The sequence below is a fragment of the Macaca nemestrina genome, chromosome 11, assembly GCF_043159975.1.
Source record: "Macaca nemestrina isolate mMacNem1 chromosome 11, mMacNem.hap1, whole genome shotgun sequence".
Lineage (NCBI taxonomy): Eukaryota > Metazoa > Chordata > Mammalia > Primates > Cercopithecidae > Macaca > Macaca nemestrina.
In genome coordinates, this window is record NC_092135.1 from 90,061,390 (window position 1) to 90,086,808 (window position 25,419).

The 25,419-nt window shown below is 36.6% G+C and overlaps 1 protein-coding gene across 1 annotated transcript in view; it reads right to left on the minus strand.

Annotated features, from left to right (window-relative positions):
* The window catches only part of LOC105468192 (transmembrane protein with EGF like and two follistatin like domains 2), a 249,456-nt gene that overhangs the window by 98,052 nt on the left and 125,985 nt on the right, over positions 1-25,419 (minus strand). Inside the window, exon 5 of the mRNA XM_011718234.3 lies at positions 17,932-18,028. Within this exon, the coding sequence (XP_011716536.1) occupies positions 17,932-18,028 (97 nt within the window). The remainder of the gene's footprint in view (positions 1-17,931; positions 18,029-25,419) is intronic.

The following is a 25,419-nucleotide window of genomic DNA, read 5'->3' on the forward strand; positions in this document are numbered from 1 at the left end:
CACCTGGCATTCATCCTTATTTTGCCATATGAACAAATGATTTATTGCTCAATAACTACTTAGTTTTGCTGTCTGTGAATGAGAATTATAATTTTAAAGATTCATATTACGTATTTTAGAGATGCTTCCTAATCTCTGGCTGAGATTATTGATAATTGAAAGGAGACAAAGGAATACAGTGGCCATGTATTCCTCATGTTTTACTCCTGTACTAGCTCATATAATCATAGCAATGATATGCCTGGATATCAGTATTCACATTTTAACAAAGAATCACCTACAATTTTACAACTTTATCAGTAACAAATTATATTAAGTTCCAATATAAATAATTTTATGTAATTTATAAGCTAGTAATCAAAGATAGTGTCATTTATTCAAAATCATATTAAATGCACACAGTATATATTTTTGTAGAATTCAGAACTGGTAAAAGTATTCCTTCATGAACTAGTTGTCATTTCTAATTACAACACAAGAGTTATTCCTTTTCTTTCTCACCTTGAATTCAGAGCACTCAGAGATAAGGCTTTTGATTAATAGAAGCAGCTTCTCTTAGTCTTGGTTTTTCTTTAAAGCTATTATTTCTATCCTACCTTTTACATTCTTCCTTCTCCTCGACATTGTCTTTTTATTTAACTCTTGAATTTTCTGTCTTACTTAAGTAGCTTCATTATATGTTTACCTTTTGCCATAGCTGCTTCAAATCCTTTGAAGAACTTCCCATTTTCTGTGCTTTCTAAAGAGGTGACTAGCTAATATGAAAAACTTGTTTCTGTGAATGTATAAGGATTAAAATATAAAGTGGGAAATGTTGCCTTCTGGACACAATAGATTATCTTCTCAAATTTAAAAGTGACTCTGGAAATTTTAGGTCAAAGAGAGAGAAAAAAATGCCACTAGGGCCACTGGGGACGCTTTGGGGGCAGTTCTTTAGAGCTCACAGTAGTTCTTCTGCTATGATGGATGATCTTAGAGCCCAAAGGAACCATAGAAACCTTATAGAGCAACACCCTCATTTCCTGAATTTTACCTATGAGAAAATGAAGTCCAGTTGTAACATAGGATAGATACATAGATCACTGGACTAGAATGAGACTAGACAAATAAATCTTTGCATGCAGGGTCAATTGATTTCAATAATGGTATCCAAAAAATTTGATGATAAAAGACTAGCCTTTTCAACAAATGGTGTAGAAACAAGTGGATATCTACATGTAACAAATGAATTTGGACCCCTTCCTCACTCCATCTGCAAAAAATACCACAAAATGGATCACAGACCTAAATATAGAGCTAAAACCATAAATCCTTTAGAAGAAAATATTGGAATAAATATTTGCTACCTTGGGTTAAGTAAAACCTTCTCAGATACGACAACAAACATAAGCAACAACAAAATAGATAAGTTGGAGTTCATCAAAATTAAAAACTTTGTGTTTCAAAGGATACCATCAAGAGAGTGAAAGGCAATTCCACAAAAAAGAGAAACTATTTGCAAACCATATATCTGCCAGGGAACTTATATTTAGAATATATATATATATATAATTTTAAAACTCTTACAGCTCAATAACAAATAGACAAATAGCTCAATTTAAAAATAGACAAATAATCTGAATAGATACTTCTAAAAAGATAAACAAATGTTCAATATACAAATAAAAAGAGACCAACACCATTAGCCACCTGTGAAATGTGAATCAAAGCCACAATCAGATATCACTTCATACCCACTGGGGTAGTAATAATCAAAAAGACAGATAATTACAAGCATTGGCAAGGATGTAAAGAAATGTGGACACTCATACGCTGCTGGTGGAATATAAGTGTTGCAGGTACTTTGGAAGATAGTCTGGCCCTTCCTCAAAAAGTTAACCATAAAGTTACCATAGGACCTAGCAATTCCACACCTATGTATATACCCAAGAGACCTGAAAACATACATTCCCACACAATCTCCTACACAAATGTTCATAACAGCATTATTCATAATAACCAAAAAGTAGCAACAACTCAAATATTCCTCAACTGATGAACAAATAACCCAAATATGATATATTCATACAGTGGAATACTTTTCATGCTAGGGAAGCCGTAGGAGAAGGAGAGAGATGGGGGATCAGCAGGTCAGTAAAACATATAACATGTTATCAGTTAAGTTTACTGTTTAATATAGGTTTGGTTTGGGTGCCACAAAACAATTACAGTAGTAACATTAAAGATCACTGATTGGCTGGGTGTGGTGGCTCACACCTGTAATCCCAGCCCTTTGGGAGGCCAGGGAAGGTGGAGCACCTGAGGTCAGGAGCTCAAGACAAGCCTGACCAACATGGTGAAACCCTGTCTCTACTAAAAACACAAAAATTAACTGGGCGTGGTGGCAGGCACCCATAATCCCAGCTACTTGGGAGGTTGAGGCAGGAAAATCACTTAAACTCAGGAGGTGGAGGTTTCAGTGAGCCAAGATCATGCCATTGCATTCCAGCCTGGGCAACAGAGTGAGATTCTGTCTCAAAATAAATAAATAAATAAATAAAAAATCACAGATCACAGATCATAATAACAGAAATGTTTGAAAAAGTTTGAAATATTGTGAGAATTACTAAAATGTGACACAGAGACATGAAGAGAGTACATGCTGTTCGAAAAAAGGTGCTGGTAGGCTTGCTTTATATGGTATTGTCACACACTTTTAATTTGTGAAAAATACAATATATTTGAAGTGCAGTAAAGCGAAGCACACTAAAATGAGGTATGCTTGTACTGAACGCCAGTCCCAGCGGGCACCTAAAAGTGAGATAGGAAGTGAAATCCATGAAGAGGTGTGTTACACTCCAAAAGAACTACCTAAGTTCCTAACTTACACAAAAATCCCAAAAACATGTGTAGGAATGGACACTAGGGTGTGGGATAATGGTGAAAACAACATGAAATTATGAATCAGGCTGAATTTATTGATATGAGCTCACTCGGCAGATATTAAATACTGCATTTAATATTGCAGCTTGGGGAACTGGAAAGAGCTCCAGCAGTCTGGTTGCTTGGTTGACTGAAAAATGGACCAAAAGGTGGTCCACAGTGAGCGAAATGCCAGGCAGGCCTCAGTTTAACACAGAGAAAGAGGTTCAAAGGCTTAGAGAGACTGGAATGCTAGAGTAGATTTGTCATTTAAGACCTACTCACACACACCGGAAGGGTCCAGAAGACATACCTTCTATCCATATTGTTAGAAACAGATTTGTGAGGAGAGCCACAACATCCTTGAAGAGCTCTAGGACCACTCTTCTCTGCAGGCCAGAACTTAAATGGGAATAGCAGTAACTGAATTGGGAAATCTAAATGCAACTGGAGTAATTGGGTCTCAGGGCAGCAGGGGCCAAGTGGCAGCACTCCACTGCCAAAAGCAAGGTCAAAAGCAGCAATCAGAATCGCCAGATTCATGGAGACCTATGGTATTGGCTAGAGTTCCTTGCTAGTGTTTTAGGATCACGGTGTTCCTAAAAGTGAAAAATAGATGGAAAGCCTACTAAATCTTACTTGATTTGATAAGCAGAAAAGTTCTTAGTTAAACAAAAGTCTAGCCTACATCATAAAAAAAGAGAGTTATGGTCCGTTAATCAAGTCTCAGACTAGAGTCAGTTTATGGATACACAACCCTTTGCATAAAGGGGAGGTCAGGTCCCCTTGAGAAAGGGCCCTGGTACGGTGCCAAAAATGTATACTGTTAATCTTTCTCCTAGCCTTCCTCAAAAGGACCTTCAGCTGTTTGCCAGAATAACTGTGTATTGGGAATGAGACCTTTCACAGACAAATGGACACTGGCTCTGTACTGACACTAATTAAAAAGACCCAAAACATCACTGTGGTCCACAGTCAGAGTACAGGATTATGGAGGTCAGGTGATCAGTGAAGTTTTAGCTCAGTTCCATCTCACAGTGGATCCAGTGGGTCGCTGAACCCACACTGTGTTTCTTTCCTCAGATCTGGAATGTATAATTGGAGTAGACATTCTCAGCAGCTGGCAGAAACCCCACACTGGTTCCATGACATGTGGAATGAAGGCTAGGGTGGTAGGAAAAGATAAGTGGAAGCTGCTAAAACTGCCTTTACCTTGAAAAATATTAAACACAAAAAAATACTACTTTCCGGGAAAGACTGCACCATCAAGGACTTGAAAGACTCAGGGATGGGGTGATACTTATGTTCTCACTCAACTTGCCTGTGTGGGAGTCAGACGAATCTTGGAGAATGACAGTTGATTATTATAAGCTTAACCAGGTGATGACTCCAACTGCAGCTGCTGTACTGGATGTGGTTTCATTGCTTGAGCAAATTCATACATCCCCTGGTACCTGGTATGCAGCTATTGATCTAGCAAATGCCTTTTTCTCCATACCTCTCAAGAAGAACAACCAGAATCAGTTTGCTTTTAGCTAGCAAGGTCGGCACTATAGCTTCACTGTGCTGCATCAGGGGCATGTTAATTCTCTACCACTATGTCATAATTTAGTTTGCAGGAATCTTTATCACCTTTCCCTTACAAAAGATATCACACTGGTCTATTACACTGGTGACATTATGCTGATGGGACGTAGTGAGCAAGAAGCAGCAACTACTCTATAGTTATTGGTAAGACATTTGCATGTCAGAGAGTGAATTTTCAATAAAATTCAGTGAAATTTCTAGGGGTCAGTATGTGGAGCATGTGAGATATCCCTTCTAAAGTAAAGGATAAGTTGATGCATTTGCCTCGTCTTCAACCATAAACAAGGAACAATGCCTAGTGGGCCTCTTTGGATTTTGGAGGCAACATATTCCTTATCTGAGGCTGTTACTCTGGTCTATTTACTGAGTAAACTAAAAGCTGCTAGTTTTCAGTGGGGCCCAGAACAAGAAGAGACTCTGCAACAGGTCTAGGCTGCTGTGCAAGCTGCTCTGTCACTAGGGCCTTATGATTTAGTACATCCAATGGTGCCTGAAGTGTCAGTGGTAGACAGGGATGCTGTCTGGAGCCTTTGATGGGTCCCTATTGGTGAATCACAGTGTGGATCCTTAGGATTTTTGAACAAAGCCCTGATATTTTCTGTGGATAACTACTCTCCTTTTGAGAAACAGTTCTTAGTTTGCTACTGGGCCTTAGCAGAGACTTAGTACTTAACTATGCACTACCAAGTTACTATTCGACCTGAGCTTCCCACCATGAACTGAGTGTTGTCTTACTTGCAAAGCCATGAAGTTGGGCATGCACAGCAGCACTCCATCATCAAATGGAAGTGCTTTGCATGAGATTAGGTCAAATCAGGCCCTTGGCACAAGTAAGTTACATGAAAAGAGGGGCCTAAATGTCATGGCACCCACTCCTATTACAGGACCTTCTCTTTCCCGCCTGCTTCTGTGGCCTCATGTGGGAGCTCCTTGTGATCAGTTGATAGAGGAAACAAGAGACCTGATTTACAGAAGATTCTGCATGATATTGCAGCTACCACCTGAGAGTGGGCAGCTGCAGCACTACAGACCTTCTCTGAAATATTCCTCAAGGACAATGGCGAAGAAAAATCCTTCCAGTGGGCAGAACTTCAAGCAGTGCGCCTGATTGTTCACTTTGCTTAGGAGAAAAGGCAGGACATGTGACTGTACACTGATTCATGGACTGTGGCCAATGGTTAGGTAGATGGTCAAGGACTTGATTGCAATATTGGTGAGAAGAAAATTTGAGGAAGAAGTGTGTGGATAGACCTCTCTCAATGGGCAAAAAACCATGAAGATACTTGTCCCATGTAGATATTCACAAAAGGGAAACCTCAGCAAAGGAAGACTGTAATAATAAACTGGATAGAATGACCCATTCTGTAGCTATCACTCAGCTTCTTTCTCCAGTCAACCCTGTTCATTGCCCAATGGGCTCATGAACAAAGTGGCCATTGTGGCAATAAATGGGGGTTATGCATAGGCTCAGCAACATAGACTCTTACTCACCAAGACCAGCCTGGCTACAGTCACCTCTGAGTTCTTAATCTGCTAGAAGCAGAAACCAACACCAAGTCCCTGATATGGCACCAATCCTCATGGTGGCCAGCCAGCTCCTGGGTGGCAGGTTGATTATATTGCACTGTTTCCATCATGGAAGAAACAGCAGTTTGTCCTTACTGAAATAGGTACTTACATTGGATATAAATTTTTCTTCCTGCACACAATGCTTATCCCAAAACTACCATCCATGGACTTATAGAATGCTTTATACACCAGCTTGGTATTCCACACAGCGTTGCTTCTGACTAAGGAACTCACGTCACCACAAAAGAAGCATGGCAATGGGGATACGCTCATGGAATTCCCTGGCCTCACCATGTTTCCTGCCATCCTATAGCTGCTGGCTTGATAGAGTGGTGGAATGGTTTTTTGAAATCACAGTTGCAATTCCAGCACTTTGGGAGGCTGAGGTAGGTGGATCACCTGAGGTCAGGAGTTCAAGACCAACCTGACTAATATAGTGAAACCCTGTCTCTACTAAAAATACAAAAATTAGCTGGGCGTGTGGTGTGCACCTGTAGTCCCAGCTACTTGGGAGGCTGAGACCGGAGAATTGCTTGAACCCAGGAGGTGGAGGTTGCAGTGAGCCAAGATCGTGCCACTGCACTCCAACCTGGGTGACGGAGTGAGACACTGTCTCAAAGAAAAAAAAGAAAGAAATCACAGTTGTAACACCAGCTAGGTGGCCATCCTTTCTAGGACTGGGGCAAGGTTCTCCAGAAGGCTGTATGTGCTCTGCATCAGCATTTAATATGTGATACTCTGTCTCCCATAACCAAAATTCATTGGTCCAGAAATCAAGGAGTGGAAATGGAACTGTCACCTTCCACTATTATCTGTAGTGATTCACTAGAAAAATTTTTGCTTCCTATTCCTTTGTTTCTCTGAAGAATCCTGATTAATATACCAATATATTGATCAATGCAGGGCTTCTTCTGTTTCTTTTCTTTCTTCCCCCCAAGTCTGACCATTCAGTGTAGCTGTAATGCAAGCAGTTCTGTCGTATTTTCTTTTTCCAAAAATCAACATACTTTCTAGGGAAGACAAATAATATTCAATTAAAATTAAGTTGCATACTGTAATCAAATATATCATTTTCATTTTTCACCATTATTGATAATTCGATGTTATATTTGAATGTCCTAAAGTTTCAAATTTATGCAGATACCTGTTTATTCCTTTTTTTTTTTAGACGGAGTCTTGCTCTGTCACCCAGGCTGGAGTGCAGTGGTGTGATCTTGGCTCACTGCAACCTCTGCCTCCCAGGTTTAGGCAATTCTCCTGCTTCAGTCTCCCGAGTAGCTGGGACTACAGGCGCATGCTGCCATGCACAGCTAATTTTTTGTATTTTAGTAGAGACAGGGTTTCACTGTGTTGCCCAGGGTGGTCATGAACTCCTGAACTCAAGCAATCTGCCTGCTTCAGCCTCCCCTAAAGTGCTGGGATTACAGGCGTAAGCCACTGTGCCTGGCCTGCAGATACCTATGTTTATTACAGAAATGCATCACTAATTTTTGCTAATGTGAAGCTAATATTTTATTTTATTTCTTATTTTTGCCTTTTTCTAAACTGTTGTGCACTTCTCCCAGATAAACATCTCCTAATATCTGCTTATTATAAGCCCTTATGGCTAGCTAGAACCTACCATTACATTTATTACCATGGATAATATAATTTTGATTGTAGAAAGCTCATTTCAGGATGAGCTCAGAGAATACAGTGAACTACTATGTCAAAGACTTTGAAAGGCTGCAATAAATAAGAAAGAGCTGTGGTAAACAATCTTCAGAAGATCATCTGTCCCAAATGCATTGTCCTGATTTCTTATGTTCCATTCATAGCTTAGTGAAAAAAGGATGAATGGACCCACTCTTGATTAATTTTACTTTACATTAGGCGGGCTAGAAAATCAGATATGTGTTTTCATTATTTATTGGCTTTTTTCTCTAATAAGTGTTTAGACTTTCAGCAGTATTGATTTTTTGATTGGGTGTTGCATATAATTTTACAATTTGTTCAATCACTTATTAGATATTATATGCCCTGTTTGTAGGGAAATGTGTCTAGAAGAGACTGATGTCGGCTGCTGAGGATGGTTCACTGATTTGTAGTTTAGATGAGCCAACACATACAATATATTACTATTTGGAAGTAAACCACAGAAGACCAGCAACAGTTTCTACCCGATTTAATACACCTTTGGGAGGACAGCTTCTCAGCAAACAATGCTTATGCCTCAGAAAGCTATTTATTATGAACACTCTGGATACAGACAGTAAAATGTTTTCAGTTCACATACTGTCTAGTCTCTTGGAGTTAAACACGAAAAATGTTTAACACAGGCTTAGAGGGGATATAGGGTTTGGTAATTTTTTAGATCACAAATGTTAGGACAGTACCCTCAAATGAATTTTTTTTAGAAGTGCTGAAAATTTTGAAAGAATTATCAGAGCTTGGGATACAGAAATTGCTTTCCAATATAAATACATTATTCTTAAATTGGTTTGGCCTTCCTAACAATCACTAAATAACTCACCCTCAAGATTAAAAATGATCAAGATAAGTGGTTTTGTTAATATGTAAAATATTATCAGATTCTCATAAAACACACACACACACACACACACACACACACACACACACACACACAGAAAATATATCTCCAAATTTCACAATGATTATCTTAGAAAGGGATGACATTTTCCTAAGGTTTTTGTATTTCTATTTTTTTTTTAAACTCACTATGATGCAATGTGTGTATTTATATTTAGAAAAAATGTAAAACCCATTTTAATATAACCATCAAAAATATATGTTATATTGGAATATAAGAAGCTTCACATCATATTTTAAGTGCTAAATTAAAAGATACAGCAGAGCATTGCTCCTAAGATAGAGATTAAAACCCACTGTCATATTTATTTTTATTTAATTTGGTGACTCTTCCCTCTTTTTCTATTTCTCATCTCCAGGAATTTCTATTCTTACAGCAGAAATAGACATTTGTAATAAGCTTTGGTTCACAGTCAGGATTGCCATTGCAACTGCAAAGCAGGCAAATTGAATTGAAGCAGCTAAATAAACCTCAGGTTTTGGTGAAGGTATGTCTCTTCTATGAAACCTTAAGGCTAGTAACATTCTCATCTGATTGGACGCATGCATAACCATGATAAGAATATGCTCCATACATAACAATTCAATACCTCTGTGAAAAACAAACTAATGAAAACCACACAGCCTTGAAGGGAACTACAAAGAAATATATTTTATATACCGAGTAAAAAAGAACTTCAAGGGCATCATACACAATGTAGGTGTGTTAGTGGTGAATTTCATCCCAAACTGCCACTTTACTTTAAGTGATACATTTGGTCTATGTGTGTGTGTGTGTGTGTGTGTGTCATATTCACAATATACACTTATATACACACATAATTTATAAGAGAAGACTGAGTGGTAGTTAAGAGCATGGAGTCTGCCTGGCTGGCACAAATCATGGCTTTCTCACTTGCTGTTTGGCTTTGGGAAGTTTGATTAACCTGTCTGTGCCTCAGTTTTCTGTTTTGTAACATGAGAATTACTAGTGTATTAAATTCATAAGACTGTGGTGAGGATTAAATGGCTCCATAAATCTAGACATTTAGGATGGTGTCTGATACGCTTTGGAAACGTTTGTCACACTTTGATAACTACAGTGAGATTCCTATTATTATTTCTGAGACTGGGATGTTACACTGGGACATCGGAACATGGAGCAGGTATTTCCTGAGTGTGGAGACAGGAATCGCTGACTCAGAATATGCTAGAAACTGAGACATGAAAACTCAAGAAGAAATAGAGAGTGAATTTAATGAGTGAGCACCAAAAGTTAGGCAACCTACCATTAACAGGGTGTGGCCTACAACAAGATTTAAAAAGCAAGCAAAGATTTATAAAGCAAGTAAAGGTCAACCGCGGTGGCTCAAGCCTGTAATCCCAGCACTTTGGGAGGCCGAGGTGGGCGGATCATGAGGTCAGGAGATCGAGACCATCCCGGCTAACATGGTGAAACCCCGTCTCTATTAAAAATACAAAAAATTAGCCGGGTGTGGTAGCAGGCGCCTGTAGTCCCAGCTACTCAGGAGGCTGAGGCAGGAGAACGGCATGAACCCGGAAGGCAGAGCTTGCAGTGAGCCGAAATGGCACCACTGCACTCCAGCCTGGACCACAGGGCGAGACTCCATCTCAAACAAACAAACAAAAAAAGCAAGTAAAAAGAGAAACAAGTAATGAAAACTGTTAAGTTAGTGGTAGAAATACAATCTGTACTTAGGAGTTTTGTTTCCTTTGTTCTATTGCCATGCAGTAATTTATGATTTTTGATATAAAATAGAAGTTATATGATTTAAACTGCATGGCCTAATAAATACTGTAAAAACAAATAAAACACATCGAAGTTCAGAATTCTTTATCCCCATCTTTCTTGGTACTCTACACCAGATCTCGGTTTGTAGTTGTCATAACCTAATTAAGTTTCACTAATCACTGTGATAGCTAGTACAGTTAAGGTATAGATAACGAGAAAAAATTTAAAAGATTCTCTAGAATTTATGTGAAAACCCATTTTTTTTTAAAAGTAGGCTAGCCTCACAGAAGACCCAAGGTTTTAAAGACTATTGTTTATTTTTATTTTTCAATGTTTTTTTAGTTTTTACTTTCATAAAGCATGACTCTTCTTTTTCTGGAGGGGTGGCTAGTTGTTGTTGGTGGTTATTATTTGACTGTTGCATATTAGAAGAGTCATTGTTATTCATTTGTCTTCCTGAGTAACATTTGAAGCTTTTAACTTCAGTTTGCAGGTAGGATTACTCGCAGCTACTGCAGAGAGAAATCTGGATTGCGAATATGGCATTTGTTGACACTGGGCATTGTTTAATGCCCTGTATAGACCAACGTACGGTCCATGTCAGAATTACTAGTCTTTAACTTCTAAATTTTATTATATTGTTTGAAATTTAGAAAAATATGCGTTGTTTATTTTCTTGATCAGGATAGGTGAAGAAATACAGAAAAGAAATAAATAATAAAAGCAAACCCCAACTTTTAGATTTGGAATCACCTTTGCTAAAAACTATCAATATTTTCCCTTTGAAATTGTGAGAGTGGAAAGATGTGTGCTTCCCTAAGTCAGGAGCTGTATATGTCCCCATCCAAAACATTTTTTGGGCAAATGGAATCATTAAAAGAACTAGAGGTATCTACTCTTCAGTTCCCACTCATTGACTCCAACAGAAAACACTACTGTAACTTTCAGAGGTGACAGCTACTGTCTTCAAGGTGGGGATAAGAGGTAAATGGAGGGAGGTCATACCTCAACTCCAGGAATCTTGGAACTAAAATGTTTTCTCAAAAAGCCATGTATACAGTCAACAAAAACCTTAGATTTTCTAGACCAGATCTATCATCTTTTTTCTGTTTTTTTTCATTGTCTCCATGAGTAAACTCATATTAGAAACCAGACCTAATGTTGGCTACCAGTTACACTTCTGGGGCCAGAGAACAAAGGAAATTAATAAAAGGGAAACACCCTAGGGAGAAACTGAATGAACTCTTAGGTGGCTAATTTTGTGACTAATCAGCATCCTCTTTAAATATACCATATCCAAGTCTGCTCTTTTTGCTTAGTAGAAAAGCAATACAAAGATTGCAGTTTCTACTTGAAACACAATCTTTTTGTTCAACTGTCAACCAGGAGTGGTTTTAAATAAAACCACTTTCTGTATTTTCCTCAGAGGTGTCTTAATTTTCCCTATCAAACTCACAACCCAAAGGTACTAAAGTCAGCAAGACCTACTGTCTAATTTACTTATACCTATGATGAAATCTAGTGCCAAGGATCATCCATGGCCATTGCCCCACTTCAAATATTCATGAGCCTCCACAATCCAAAATGCATTAAATGTGGGCAGGTTGCCAACAACACACAGTCTTCCTAGTGACAAGGAGCCTTCTCAGATCAAAGGAGCAAGATGTTAAAGACTTCAAACTAAACTGTCTTTGTAAGAGACACCCAGAAAAGAAATGCCAGATCCCACACCCTGTTTCAATTATGAAACATCCATGAAATAGAGAAAATAATAGACATTCATTCATTCCTCTTTGGAACTCATTTTATTGCAACAACTTTGCTTCTTTCCTTTCTTACCATTGCACTCAAACACCAAGGATATTATACACTAAAACTGGAAAATATTATTAATGCTTTCAAAGACAAAATGAATGACTACTAAGGAGTTAATAGCATTTAAGCCAATATGATATCGCTAATGGAGCCTGAGTGGCATGTAGAGAATACTACAAAAGCAAAGTTAAAACAGGAATAAAGAGCTATGAAGAATACATATAAAGCAAATATACCTAATAATTTAAGTTGTCCCTTTATGTCATTTGTCATCTGGCTACATCTGCTCTTACACCTGTGCTCTCTTCCTGGAAATATTAGGCATGCAGCCAATTTCATACCTAGCTATTCCTATGGTCAGACCCAGCTATCAATGCTTTTGTATGTATATGTATATTAAATCAAGTATCAACCCCAGGGCTCTGAACTACTTGTGACTGACAGAACCAACAGAAACTTCCAGGCTAATTACTTCTAAGGAATAGTTCCCAGAGAAAAGAGTTTCCACTGACCTACTTTGGACTTACTGAGATAATTTATCAGGTAAGATAATTAAGGGAATATAAAGCTGTTTCTAAAGTGAAATCAGAAATATTTGCTGAAATCATAAGTTGGTATTCCCAGTGCTATCAGATGGAGCTTTATTACTTTGCAATGAGTCAATTTTATTATATTTGACTTATTTATAAGCCATTCTTCTTCTTTATAAATTATATTTGGCAGGGTGTATTTGAGAGTCTCTTTTATGTATAAATGTATTAGTTTTGACTGTTTTCAGTCTAGATATAAAGAGAAATGATCTTTTAAGCCCTTTCTTCTTCTCTTAACCCCTTCCCATAAACAGGCACACACATCCCTTCACACAGGTGTTTCAGCTACTTTTGAAGTCCTTCCTTAATGAAAGATACCTCTATTATGAGAATGGATGTACTGGCGCGTGAATAACTTATCCTGTTGAATTTTAACACTCTTTTGGAAGCTCAATCCTTTCCTACATTTAAGTTAATACCTATAACTGAAAAAAAATATTTTGTAGCCATGGTCTTCCTTTCCTATTGAGAGAACCTAAAATTTTCTGATTTTTTACAGCCTTGATATTCTCCATATAAGAAAAATGCAAGAGAAAAACCTTGAAATGAAATCACAGAACATAAACTAGGGTCTTATATTAGATTACAAGCCATCTGTTTTCTCAAAATAAAAGCATTAAAATGTTATGTCATTAGTATCATAGTTTGTCAATGCCATCTGATTATTACTTTTTCTCCTCTTATTTTATTCTCCTTCTCCTTCCCCTATTTATTACTTTTTTAAGTTCCCATCTCCAGTGTGACTTTCTTCTGAACTCAAAAACTCATCTAACTATGAAAACATGATCAGTTAACCGTGTACTCACGTTTTCATTCTAATAAAGATTTATCTTCATCTTGAAAGTATTTAAGAATGTTTGAATAACTAGATTTAACCCTGTGGCAAAATGCAAAATATTAACTTATTAGGCCAGGGTTAAAGAAAGATTGGGAATTAATTTTTCACCTTTGTTTCAGTATTGTGGATATAGTAAGAACATTATTTCATGTCAACAGTTATTCACATCTTGTTATTACTTCATAGTGCAGGATTAAGGAAATCTGTACACATAAAATTATAGTTTAGTTAGTGTTAAAGGAAAAAACTGAAACAATAAGTTGTACTCTTTGTCGCCACACAGCATATGTAGTATTTTATGTTTGAGAGAACGTGGCCATGGTGTCATCCAAAATCAATAGTGTATCAACACTCCCTTGATATAGTGAAGGTTCTGTTGCCTGGTACTACAGTCAGATCGCTTCGCTATTGCTTCCTATCTTACTTTACAGCCTTTCATTCTATGCCTATTTAATTTCACTCATTGCTTTATTCCTGTGTCCTTCAGCTGTTTCCAATCTGCCCTTCATGGCCATGACTAATACAATATATTAACATACAAAGGTATGTTAACATACAAGGTATGTAAATGGAAATCAATGCACTTGTCATTTCAGCACAATTCCTTATTGCTTACATTGAACATTTTAAATACATTTTATTTAAACACTAATAACTTTCATTCTTGCCTTGGAAGTCTAATGATCTTCTTGGCTCCCTGCCCCTACAGCCCTCTAATCTTCACAGCCGTGGCCACTTAGCCCCCATCTGGAGGTTCAGGCTTATTCTGCATTTTGGAGCTAATCTTGTCCCTATGCTGGGAGTATACAAGATATCGTAGCCAAAAGCTAACTGATTTAGCATTCAGACAGCGTTGCTGCTGGTTTCATTCTGACCTTGTAATTTATTTCTCAGATGTAGGCTATGTTTCTCCCAGCCACTTGTAACCAAGGCTTGACTTTGTATATCAGTTCCAGTATCTATCCAGGCTCTCCTATTTCAGTTCTTGATGAGTTTTTCTGATTGACACCAATTTCTCCATGACTAAGGTTCTGCTTTGTCTTTCTCCTTGTCCCATTTGTAACTGAACTTATTTTCTGAATTACAGTTGCTATGGCTGGGTCCTGTAGACAACTGCTAAGCCTTTCTGGTGTCACTACCCTTGCCCGTATCTCTTCATACTGCCTTCATACCATGGATCTGAACTTCTGCAAGAATACCAGGATTAACCCCTTGCTTGCTTGGATGTTTTCCCACTTCCAGCTGCAAATATCTACCTAGACCAGCTCTAACCTTGCAGGCCTTGGAGAGTCAGTGCAAACATGCTGCCTGCAATCTGGCCATCTCATTGTCTAGACATGACAGCAAAGACATATTGTTTCCATTGCATCTTTGGTTGAATTGTTATGCTAACACCCTTCAGTTACTTTCACCTCCTGTCTTCATCTTGGTCCTGCCACTTTATCACTTTAAAACTCAGTTTTCTCTTTTTAAAGTAAAATAATAATGGAATCTACCTCCTATGGCTATTTTGAAGATAGCTGAGAACAAAAAAAAAGTATACAAATGGTACAAATGGATAAAACCCATTGTAAGCAACCAATAATTTTTAGCTGCTCTTACAAGTTCATGTCTTAAATATCTGTACTTGGAAAGTGGAGCTATACCACTTAAAGAATGATCATTAAAAAGATAAGGAACTAAGAAAATTAAAATTCTTAAAAAAAGATAGAGACTCATGTACTTTTTTTTAAGTGAAATAATTTACAAGAAGACAGTTTGAAAAAATGATGCTGAAACACAGATGCAGTCACCAACAAACGTTAGAAACAAAATATTTTAAGGATACATTTCCTATTTGTGTGTCTTGATCTTATGACTACAGAAGAGCCCTAAAGCATTTAGGAAGGAGAAAGAGTCTTTGAATTAGTAATTTATTTTAGAGTAGTATTTCCATAATCACCCGGGGGCCTTTAGAAAACTAAAATTTTAAGCCCCACTTCTGTGAAATTCTGATTCATTAATTTTGGGGCAGAACTAAATAACTGGTATGTTTTAAAAAATTCTCATAGTACCTCTGGCAATCTCTCAGTTTTGGGAACCACAAATTTATCAGCCATAAAGGTACCTAGGATGTTTTTTAAAAAACATAACATTTGTTGGCAGGGCATGGTGACTCACACCTGTAATCCCAGCACTTTGGGAGGCCGAGGTGGGCAAATCACCTGAGGTCAGGGGTTTGAGACCAGCCTGAGCAACATGATGAAACCCTGTCTCTACTAAAAATACAAAAATTAGCCGGGCATGGTGGTGCACGCCTGTAATCCTAGCTACTTGGGAAGCTGAGACAGGAGAATCTCTCCAACCCGGGAGGTGGAACTTGCAGTGAGTTGAGATCGCGCCACTGCACTCTAGCCTGGGTGACAGAGTGAGACTCCGTCTCAAAAAAAAAAAAAAAAAAAAAAAAAAAAGACAGTGAGACTCTGTCTCAATAAAAAACATACATTCGTTTACCTCAAGATGGTCAAACCAGTGCACAGACTCTCTCACTTGGCTCCCAGCTGCCCACTGGCTAGAAGTGTTTGACAGGTATGAAAACTCTTCTGCTGTTTGATTTTAGTAATAGATGTTTATTTCACTTGGCTATTCAAAGGCAGTGTTTACTTGTAAGTATGTAGTTTACCCTAAGAACCACCGTTTACTCAGATAGAATCTTCACTTGAAAAATATTTTAAGTGCAGACTGTTTTACTACTGCCAAATAATCTTGTCTTAATTTTTTTTCTTCATTTTCCTTAGATGAATTTTCCCCCTACTCATAAAAGTTTGATCAAAATGATGGTTAACTGCTCTAGGCAAGCACAGTCTGCATACTGAAGAAAATAAAGAGCAGCCAGATGTTTTCCTGAAAAGGGTGAGGTATATGTAAAAAGGAAAAAGAGAAATAATAGTAATAATAATAGGAGGATGAAGACAAAGGAGAAGGAAAAGAAGAGGAGGAGGAGGAAGACAGGGAGGGAAAGGAGGAGGAGGAGAAGAAGAGAAAGTGGAAGAAGAAGAGGAAGAGGAGGAGGGGAGGAGCAGAAGAGAGAAGAAAGGAATAAAAAAGAGGCTGCTTCTTTTCACTATCATGGTACAAAGAACCCCTCAGAAGTTTGAGTTATTCACTTTTCAATGTACTTAAGGTGGGACCAATACAGTAGAAGGCTAAAATGTTGGCACCCTTTCAAAATAATAAGTATGATTCATTATTTGATGAACATATCTTTATAAGAGCAGTTACTCCATCATCTTAGAAGTCAGATTAGCAACTGGTATGATCTGAATGTTGGTGTCCCCCTCCCCAGATTCATACGGTGAAATCCTAACCTCCAAGATGATAGTATTGGGAGGTAGGACCTTTGGGAGGCGATTAGGTTATGGGGGTGGAGCCTTCATGAATGGGACTAGTGCCCTTGTAAAACAGGCTCCAGAGACCTCCCTTGCCCTTTTTGCCATGTGAAGCTTCAGTAAGAAGAAGGTTATTTTAAGAGAAAGTGAGCTCTTATCGGACATTAAATCTGCCTTGATCTTGGACTTCTCAGCCTTCAGAATGGTGAGAAATAAATTTCTTTTGTTTATAAGCTACCCAGTTTATGGTATTTTGTTATAGAAACCCAAACAAACTAACTCTGATTATCTATTGCTTCCTGATGATGCCTTTTAAATATCTTGAGATAAAGTCTCACTCTGTGGCCCAGGCTGGAATGCAATGGCATGATCACAGCTAACTGTAGCCTCAACCTCCTGTGCTCAAGTGATCCTCCCACCTCAGCCTTCTGAGTAGCTGGGACTACAGGCTAGTGCGACCCTACCCAGCTCATTATTATTATTTTTTTTTTTTGTAGAGATATGGGTCTCGCTTTGTGCCCAGGCTGATCTCAAACTCCTGGCCTCAAGCGATCCTTCTGCCTTGGCCTCCCAAAGTGCTGGGAGTACAGACTTGAGCCATCACACCCAGCCCTGATGATACCTTTTCAAAGACATTCTAGTAAATAAGACTTTTTTCCCCTCTATATCCTAACATTGACAGTTTTGGGAGGATTCAATGATATTTTAGTGTACCTTATCAAGTAATGCCATGGATAGCTGCTTGGCTGGCCCACCTCTTAATCCAGTTCCAGAAATTCCTTGCTGTTATTACAGCCCTCATTTTTTTTTTTTTTTCACTTGGGAACTGAATAAGAAAATAAAAATGCAGACAATGTCTTCTGTTGCAGAATGGTTGATGGCGTTAAAAAGAAATTAATCACTGTCATTATTTTGTCTAAAAGAATAAAAACAGCATATTACCAGACGTCCTCGGCATCTTCATCACATTCTGCACCAAACTGGCAAATATCACAGGTGGATGTCTCCTTTTGACTAGTTTCTCCAGAGCCTTCATGGACTGTAGGACAGAAAAAAGTAAAACGAATTCAGATAATTGTGCATTATATCTACAACCCCAGGACAATTCTGTATTAAAGTTGTTACTTTCCCAATGGACCTGTCTGCTATTGAAGCTTCATAAGAATGTCATAAGCAACTCTTTTCTTCCTCCAATTTAAAGACAACTCTAACAATAATACGCTTCCCATTGGTATGTGGTGAACACGTTCGCATTTTGCACACTAAATAAAACAACAAACGTGAGTTTATTGTATTCATCAAAATTATTTGCCTAATAAATAGACCGTATGAAAGAGTTATTTAGTTAACAGGATGTTAAATTTTCACCTCTCTGGGGGAAAGATCTACTGTCTATTTTACTGAAACGTATTTAGAATTTTCTTATTTCCAGATTATGAAACTTTTGGTCCAAAGAAAGTTTTCATGTATAATTTTTAAAAATTTAGATGAGCATCCCTGATTTATTAGATATGCCCACATTTTTTCCCTCAAACAGTTAAGTACTTACAAGAAAAAATATGTTGATTATAAGTTTTTATAAAATAGCTTTTAGTTGTTTTTTACTGTCATTTATTGAATCTCACATAAGTATTGCATAGAGCTAATCACAGTGATTCCTTGTTAGAGGGTTATGAATATATTTTATTTTAAAAAATACATTGAGTCACTGTTTAGTCACTGATGATGATGATGATTGATATTGGTTCTTTTTTCCTCTAAATGACAAGTACAAAAACGGGCAATATATCACTCAATTATAAAGTTAGCTTTTCAAAATCAGGATACAACAGTGTAAATTGAGAAAAAATTTCTAGTATTTGAGTGCAAGGAATGAGCAACACTTTCAAGGTGAATTACCTCTTTTCCCAGTTAAAAATATATCATTGAAAGAAAAAGTAGTTTTATTTTAAAATGAAAAATTGCAGTCAACTAACTATTGCATACACAGATCATATACACTTAAAAACAGATGTTTAAATCAAGGGAATCTTTTAGAAGTGCACTTCTGCAAAAGATAACATATTTTAAACAGAAAAAGAACATAAGCAATTAATCCCAGCATCAGTTCCTGTCCTTATGAATATTTTAAATAACAAAGACAATTTATTAACATGCACCTTGAACCTGTCAAATCCAGTCTTACTTACTTTGTTTTAATATGTTATTTTCTCTTCATTTCTTCTTTGGTTATTAACAAGAGTTTTTAATACTTATAAAATCAAAGATCTTTAGTTTTCTTTAATCTCCTGCTGTTCAGATGAGTAATTTGATTTACTCAAAAAAGGACAAGAAGACATCCATAGGAGAGTTATCTGTTTTGTAACTCTTCCAAGAAAGGTGGAGGGATTTATTTTTTCTAAAACATTTTTTTTCCTGTGCTTGATAGTCAACACTTACATTTTTAAAACAGTATGAAGTAAATAGGTCAATTTCAATTGCAAAAGTATTGATGGTATAGTTTTCAATTTGGATGTCTTAAGAAAAAAAACGTGTCCTCCCCAACAGGAAGAAGGAATTTTAGACTCTGATAAAATAAACAGCACTTATCTTATTATCCACTCTACTACTTTAATATAGGCAAGACCATTAGAGTGGACCACGGGGATAAGAGGGAAGCTGGGGCCTCATCTCAGGGGAGACTGAACAGCTGAGGTCGGTCTCTGTATTACTTTCTTATTATTAATGCAACACAGAAGCTGCTAATGGGAGAAAGCCTTTTAGTGTTAGCAAGATTAGCAACTTCCAGACTAAAACTTCCCATTACTCAGGAAAGATACGAACACAATGGCAAGGACCTTAATGAACGGTGATGGCCACTTAGAGACAGCCCCATTTTCTTCAGGAGTTGAGATCTTTGGTAAGGGATCGACTGGAGGTCATCCAGGGATAAATTTTGCTATCTCAGCGGAACTAATAATAATATTTCTACCAGAAGTCACATTACATTTCTATAAAAGGGCAATTATTGGTAAAATGGAGATGTTTGGAAATTCTCCGATAAGGAGAAGTACATTCAAAAGAAGCAGTGGGAATACCCCCATCAATAAGTATTGTGTGAATAAAGTGCCTTTCTATGAAGTCACCCACAAAGAAATATAAAATAAAATCTTTCCACATTACTGGAAAAATAGGTTTGCGCCTTTGTATAATAGTAAAAAAGGACTTAATCAGTGCTCAACTTTCATTTCACTTTTTATACCAGTGGTTCTTAAACAGGATCTGATTCAGAGGCTTTCGTGGATCTTGTTTGTTAATATGTTTTTTTTTTCTTTTTTTTTTAAATAAAAATGCCCTGAGATATCCTTGGAGATACTGAATTGGACTTAGCTGGGCGCTTGAATATGCCTGTTCTGAATACAGACTATCTCCGAGGAAGAATCTCTGCCTTAAACAATACCAAGAAGGCTTCATCTGTCCAGAGCACCCTCCTCAGGCATCATCTAGCACAGGGCTTCTGATGCTTTAAAGCACACAGGAAGCACCTGGAAGTTTAGTTAAAATGCAGATTCTGATTCATTAGGTGCAAGGTATGGTCTCAGGTTCTGTATTTCTTAAAGTCCCCAGATGCTGCTGCTGTTGGTCCACAGACCACATTTTGAGTAGAAAGAATAGCACTGTGTTTGTCAAACCACAGTTCACAACGTTTTAGCAGGTAGTGAAATTAATGCATCATGACTTGTATTTTTGTAAACATGAAACACACTATACTAGTCTAGTAAATACTAGACTGCATCTTATTTAGCAAGTACATGTTTTATTTTATAACACTGCTTTAGTTATACATATGTACTTACATACAGGGTTGCAATATAAATTGCAATTCTTACTAAAGGTCACAGTAACAAAAGCTTGAAAACCACTGATTTAGTACACGTTACACTCTCAGTAAATGTGTGTTAAATTGGACTGCTACTTCCTTCTCTTCTTTCTATATTACCAGTAACAGGAAAGATCAGTGCTTATTTGCATCCATCACTGATTAAGAATAAAATTCATTTATCTTAAAGTATTATCTTAATCACGCATTTATATTTTAAGCTCTTTTATTTTGAGTTGCAAAGTAAGATAATTATTTCCCATTATTTTATAGAAACTTAGGTTTTGGCAAATGATTGAGGGAAATTTGAGGGGTGAGGGAGGTGGAGCTACTGAAAGAACATTATCCCTAATATTCTGCCCTTCCATTAAAATGTATTTAACACCACCCTGTTCTTCTTGCTGGTCCTATATGATGATGAATCCAGTTCTCACTATCATGCTTCTTGTGACTTATAATATTCTTAACCTGTCATACCATTTCTGAAAACAGTGCACTCTAATGTTCAAACATGGGTAAGCATTGTAATTCACTTTGTTAAAAATGCAATTAAAATTGAAATTCAGCGAAATGAAGTCATCTTTCCATATCTGCTCGTTCCTCATTCACAAATCCAGCCAATCTTGAATCAAAATATTCAGAAAAAAATACAAAATAACAATGCAGAAATACAAATAATAAAAAATAAAAATATAGTATAACAAATTTTTACACAGCATTTATGTTGTATTAAGTATTCCAAGTAATCTAGAGATGATTTAAATTATATGTGAGGATGTGCATAGGATACACCACTTTAATATCATCAGGGACTTGAGCATCCACAAATTTTGGTATACTGTGGGGAGGGTGGGTCCTGGACCCAATCCCCTGAGAAGACTGAAGGATGACCATACACAGATCTTAAGGGTACCTGATATGGTTTGGATATTTATCCTCTATGAATCTCATGTTGAGATGTAATCCTCAACGTTGGAGGTACGGGTTGGTAGGAAGTGTTTGCATCATGGGGGTGGATCCCTTATGAATGGCTTAGGACCATACCCTTGGTGATGAGGCAATTTTCTCTCAGTTAGTTCACATGAGATCTGCTTGTTTAAGAGTCTGGTGAGATCTGCTTGTTTAAGAGTCTGGTGAGATCTGCTCGTTTAAGAGTCTGGAACCTCTTCATTCTCTCTCTTGCTGCCTGTCTCGCCACATGACACACCTGCTGCCACTATGCATTCTGTCATGAGTAAAAAGCTCCCTGAGCCCTCACTGGAAGCAGATGCCGGCACTAGGCTTCTCATACAGCCTGCAGAACCATGAGCCAAAATAAACTTTTTTCCCTTATAAATCATCCAACCTTAGGTATTCCTTTAGAGCAATGCAAATGGACTAACTCAGTAGCCTTTAATTAGTGTTGAGAAGTGCATATAAAGACACACAGAACAACTCTATCATCCCAGAAAGTTCCCTGGTTACTCTTCCCAGGCAATGCCCTACCACTACCCTGTCTATATATGGGTAGATCTCCATCACCACAGATTAGTTTTAACTATTCTAGAACATCGTATCAGTGGAATAACTCAATATGTAATTTTTGTGTCAAGTTTCTTTCACTCAAAATAATAACTTTTGAAATTAATTCAGGTAGTTGCATGTATCAATAGTTTATATCTTTTTATTGCTTAGTATTCCACTGAATGAGACACTGCAGGTTATTTATTCACTCTCCTGTTGAAGGATATCTGGGTTGTTTTCAGTTATTGACTGAAAATTATAATTGGGTATTTATGAATAAAGCTGCTGTACAAATTCTTGTAGAAGACTTTGTGTACACATATGTTTTTATTTCTCTTGAATAAATAACTAGCAGCAGGATTACTGAATCTTAAGGCAAAAATTATTGTTGGTGGTGGTTTTTAAATTCCCCACCTGCAGGAATGTTTAATATCTTTTGGGTACAAACCTGTTGTCAGATATATGTGTTGCAATATTTTTCTCGGTCTATTTTGTTGACAGTGCTAACCTTGCATTCCTGGGAAAAGTCAAACTTGATCTTTGTATATTAACTTTTTAATATATTGCTGGATTTCATTTGCTAATATTTTGTAGAGCATTTTTGTATTTATTTTCACGAAATATATTGGCTGTAATTTTCTTTTCTTGTATTTTCCATGCCTGCCCTTCATGAAATGAGCTGAAAAGTGTTCCCAAGTCTGCTATTTTATGAGAGTTTGTGTCAGATTAGTATTATTTTTTATTCATATGTTATAACTCACTAGTGAAACTATCTGGTCCGGGAGTGATTTTTTTGTTCTTGTTGTTCAATTACAAATTTGATTTCTTTATACAAGGCTATTTCATTTTTTATTTTATTGATTTCTGTTCTTATATCCTTGTGCTACATACTTAAGACTTAATTTATTATTTTTCTAGTTTCTTAAAATGGAAGTAGAAATGCTTGACTTTATGTCTTTTTTGTTTTCTCATATGGGTATTAAAATGTATAAATTGCCTTCTAAAGATTGCTTTAGCTGCATACCACAAATATTGATATGTTGTATTTTCATATATTTCTGTTCAAAATATATATTGTAATGTCCTTTGAGATTTCTTAGACTCATGAATTATTTAGTAGTGTGTTTTTAACTTCCAAATATTTGGGGGTTTTCAAAGGCATATTATTTTTATTCATCTTCATTAAATTTAATAATTTAATTTATCATCATTGGAGAACACATTGTTTAATTTAAATACTTTGAAATGTATTGTAACTTGTTTTATGGCCCAGGATATGGTCTATCTTTTTGAGTATTCCATGTGCACCTTAGAAGTTGTAACTTGCTCTAGTGTGGAACAATTTTCTATTAATGTTAATTAGCTTACATTGATGGTTAGTGTTGTTCAAATCATCCATAACTATACTGATTTTTATTTAATTGTTTTATCTATTACTGAGACAATAGTGTTAAAATCTATATTGGTGACTGTAAATTTGCATCTAGTTCTCTTGTTTTGTCAGTTTTTGTCTCATACTTGGGAGCTTTGTACTGGGGGTATAAACTTTTAGTAGTCTTATGTCTTCTTGAATAAGTGATTCTTTTATCATTATGAAATGACCCATTAAAATTTCAAGCACTGTTCAGCTTGAAATCTACTTTATTTTGATATTCACATTGCCTCACCAGGTTAATTTTTTGCTTATTGTTTCCATCATTTTACTTCCAATCTCTTTGCTCCTTAAGTTTAAAGTGTGTTTCTTTTAAACGACATACAATTTAGTCTAACTTATAAAAAAATCTAGTCTGGATTTAATCAGGGTGTTTAGTCCTTTTACTTCAATTACTGATATGTTTAGTTTTAAGCTCACCAACTTGGTGTTTGCTTCATATTTGACCAATCTTCTCTTTCTCTGTTTCCAATTCTGTCTTTTTTGTGTGTAATAAAGTATTCTTAGGTATATATTTTACTTTATCTCCAATAAATTTTTGGTGGGGAGGTAGTGTTTCTTTGTTATTATTATGGTGGTTGCTTTAAGGATTACAATATGCATCTTTAAATTATTCTAATCTATTACTTCATGAAAAATTTACTAACTTTATGACAATATATTTCTAATTATCATATTCCAGTCTTTGCAATCTTATTGTCATGCATTTTATTTCTACCTATGTGATAAAACTCATGTCCTTTTAAAAAATTATTTTTACTTTATACAGCCATTCTACTCTTTTGTGTTAATTTCAAAGGCAAAAAGCTAAAGTTTTCTGTACAAATGAAGACCCTTGCCAATCGCTGCTAAATGATTTGACGTCTGTTCTGTATTTGCCCTAACTTTTCAAGACTTATCTGTAGTACCACATTCTCCATGAAAAACACTTTTGGCATATGATGCAGAATAGATTGTAGCATTTTCCCCCATTATCTTTCCTCCCTTTCTGATAAAAGGATTATATGTTTCTTGCCATAGCTGCATGACTTGCAGTTCCCTGATATCATCATTAGTTTTCTGACATGCTTTTGCCATTGAAATGTGAGTGGAATCGAGAGAGTTCTTAATAGAAGCTATTAAAAAGCTATCATGCGAATTTCTTTTTTTCTTGCTCTTTCCTTCTGTACAAAAAAGGCACATCTCAAAATATGGGCTATTCCTTCAACCAGTTCCAGAAGGAAAAGATACATAGAGCACAGTCACAGTTGACTTCAGTTATCAAAGCAAGGAATATGCCAATGATTCTGTAAGCCTCTGAGATTTTGAGGTCATCTGTAATTTTAGCTTTACCTAGTGAAAGCTGACTAATAAAATATGGATTAATGTTCTTGATAAATTCTAAGGAAATAAATATTTTTACATCATTTTCCACAGTTCAGATTTTGGTTGCTTTACTTACCTATACAAACCAAGATCTCCTTTTAATTTTCTCCAAATCTGCCTTCAAACTTTCTAACATTTTCTTTCTTTGTCAGTATAGATTTCATAATAGTTAAGGTATGTTTCTTCTGTTACATTTTGACTTTCTCCCAACATAACACTACTATTCCTACTTTATGCATGGTTCAAATTTTCTCTTCCATATAGCTCTAGT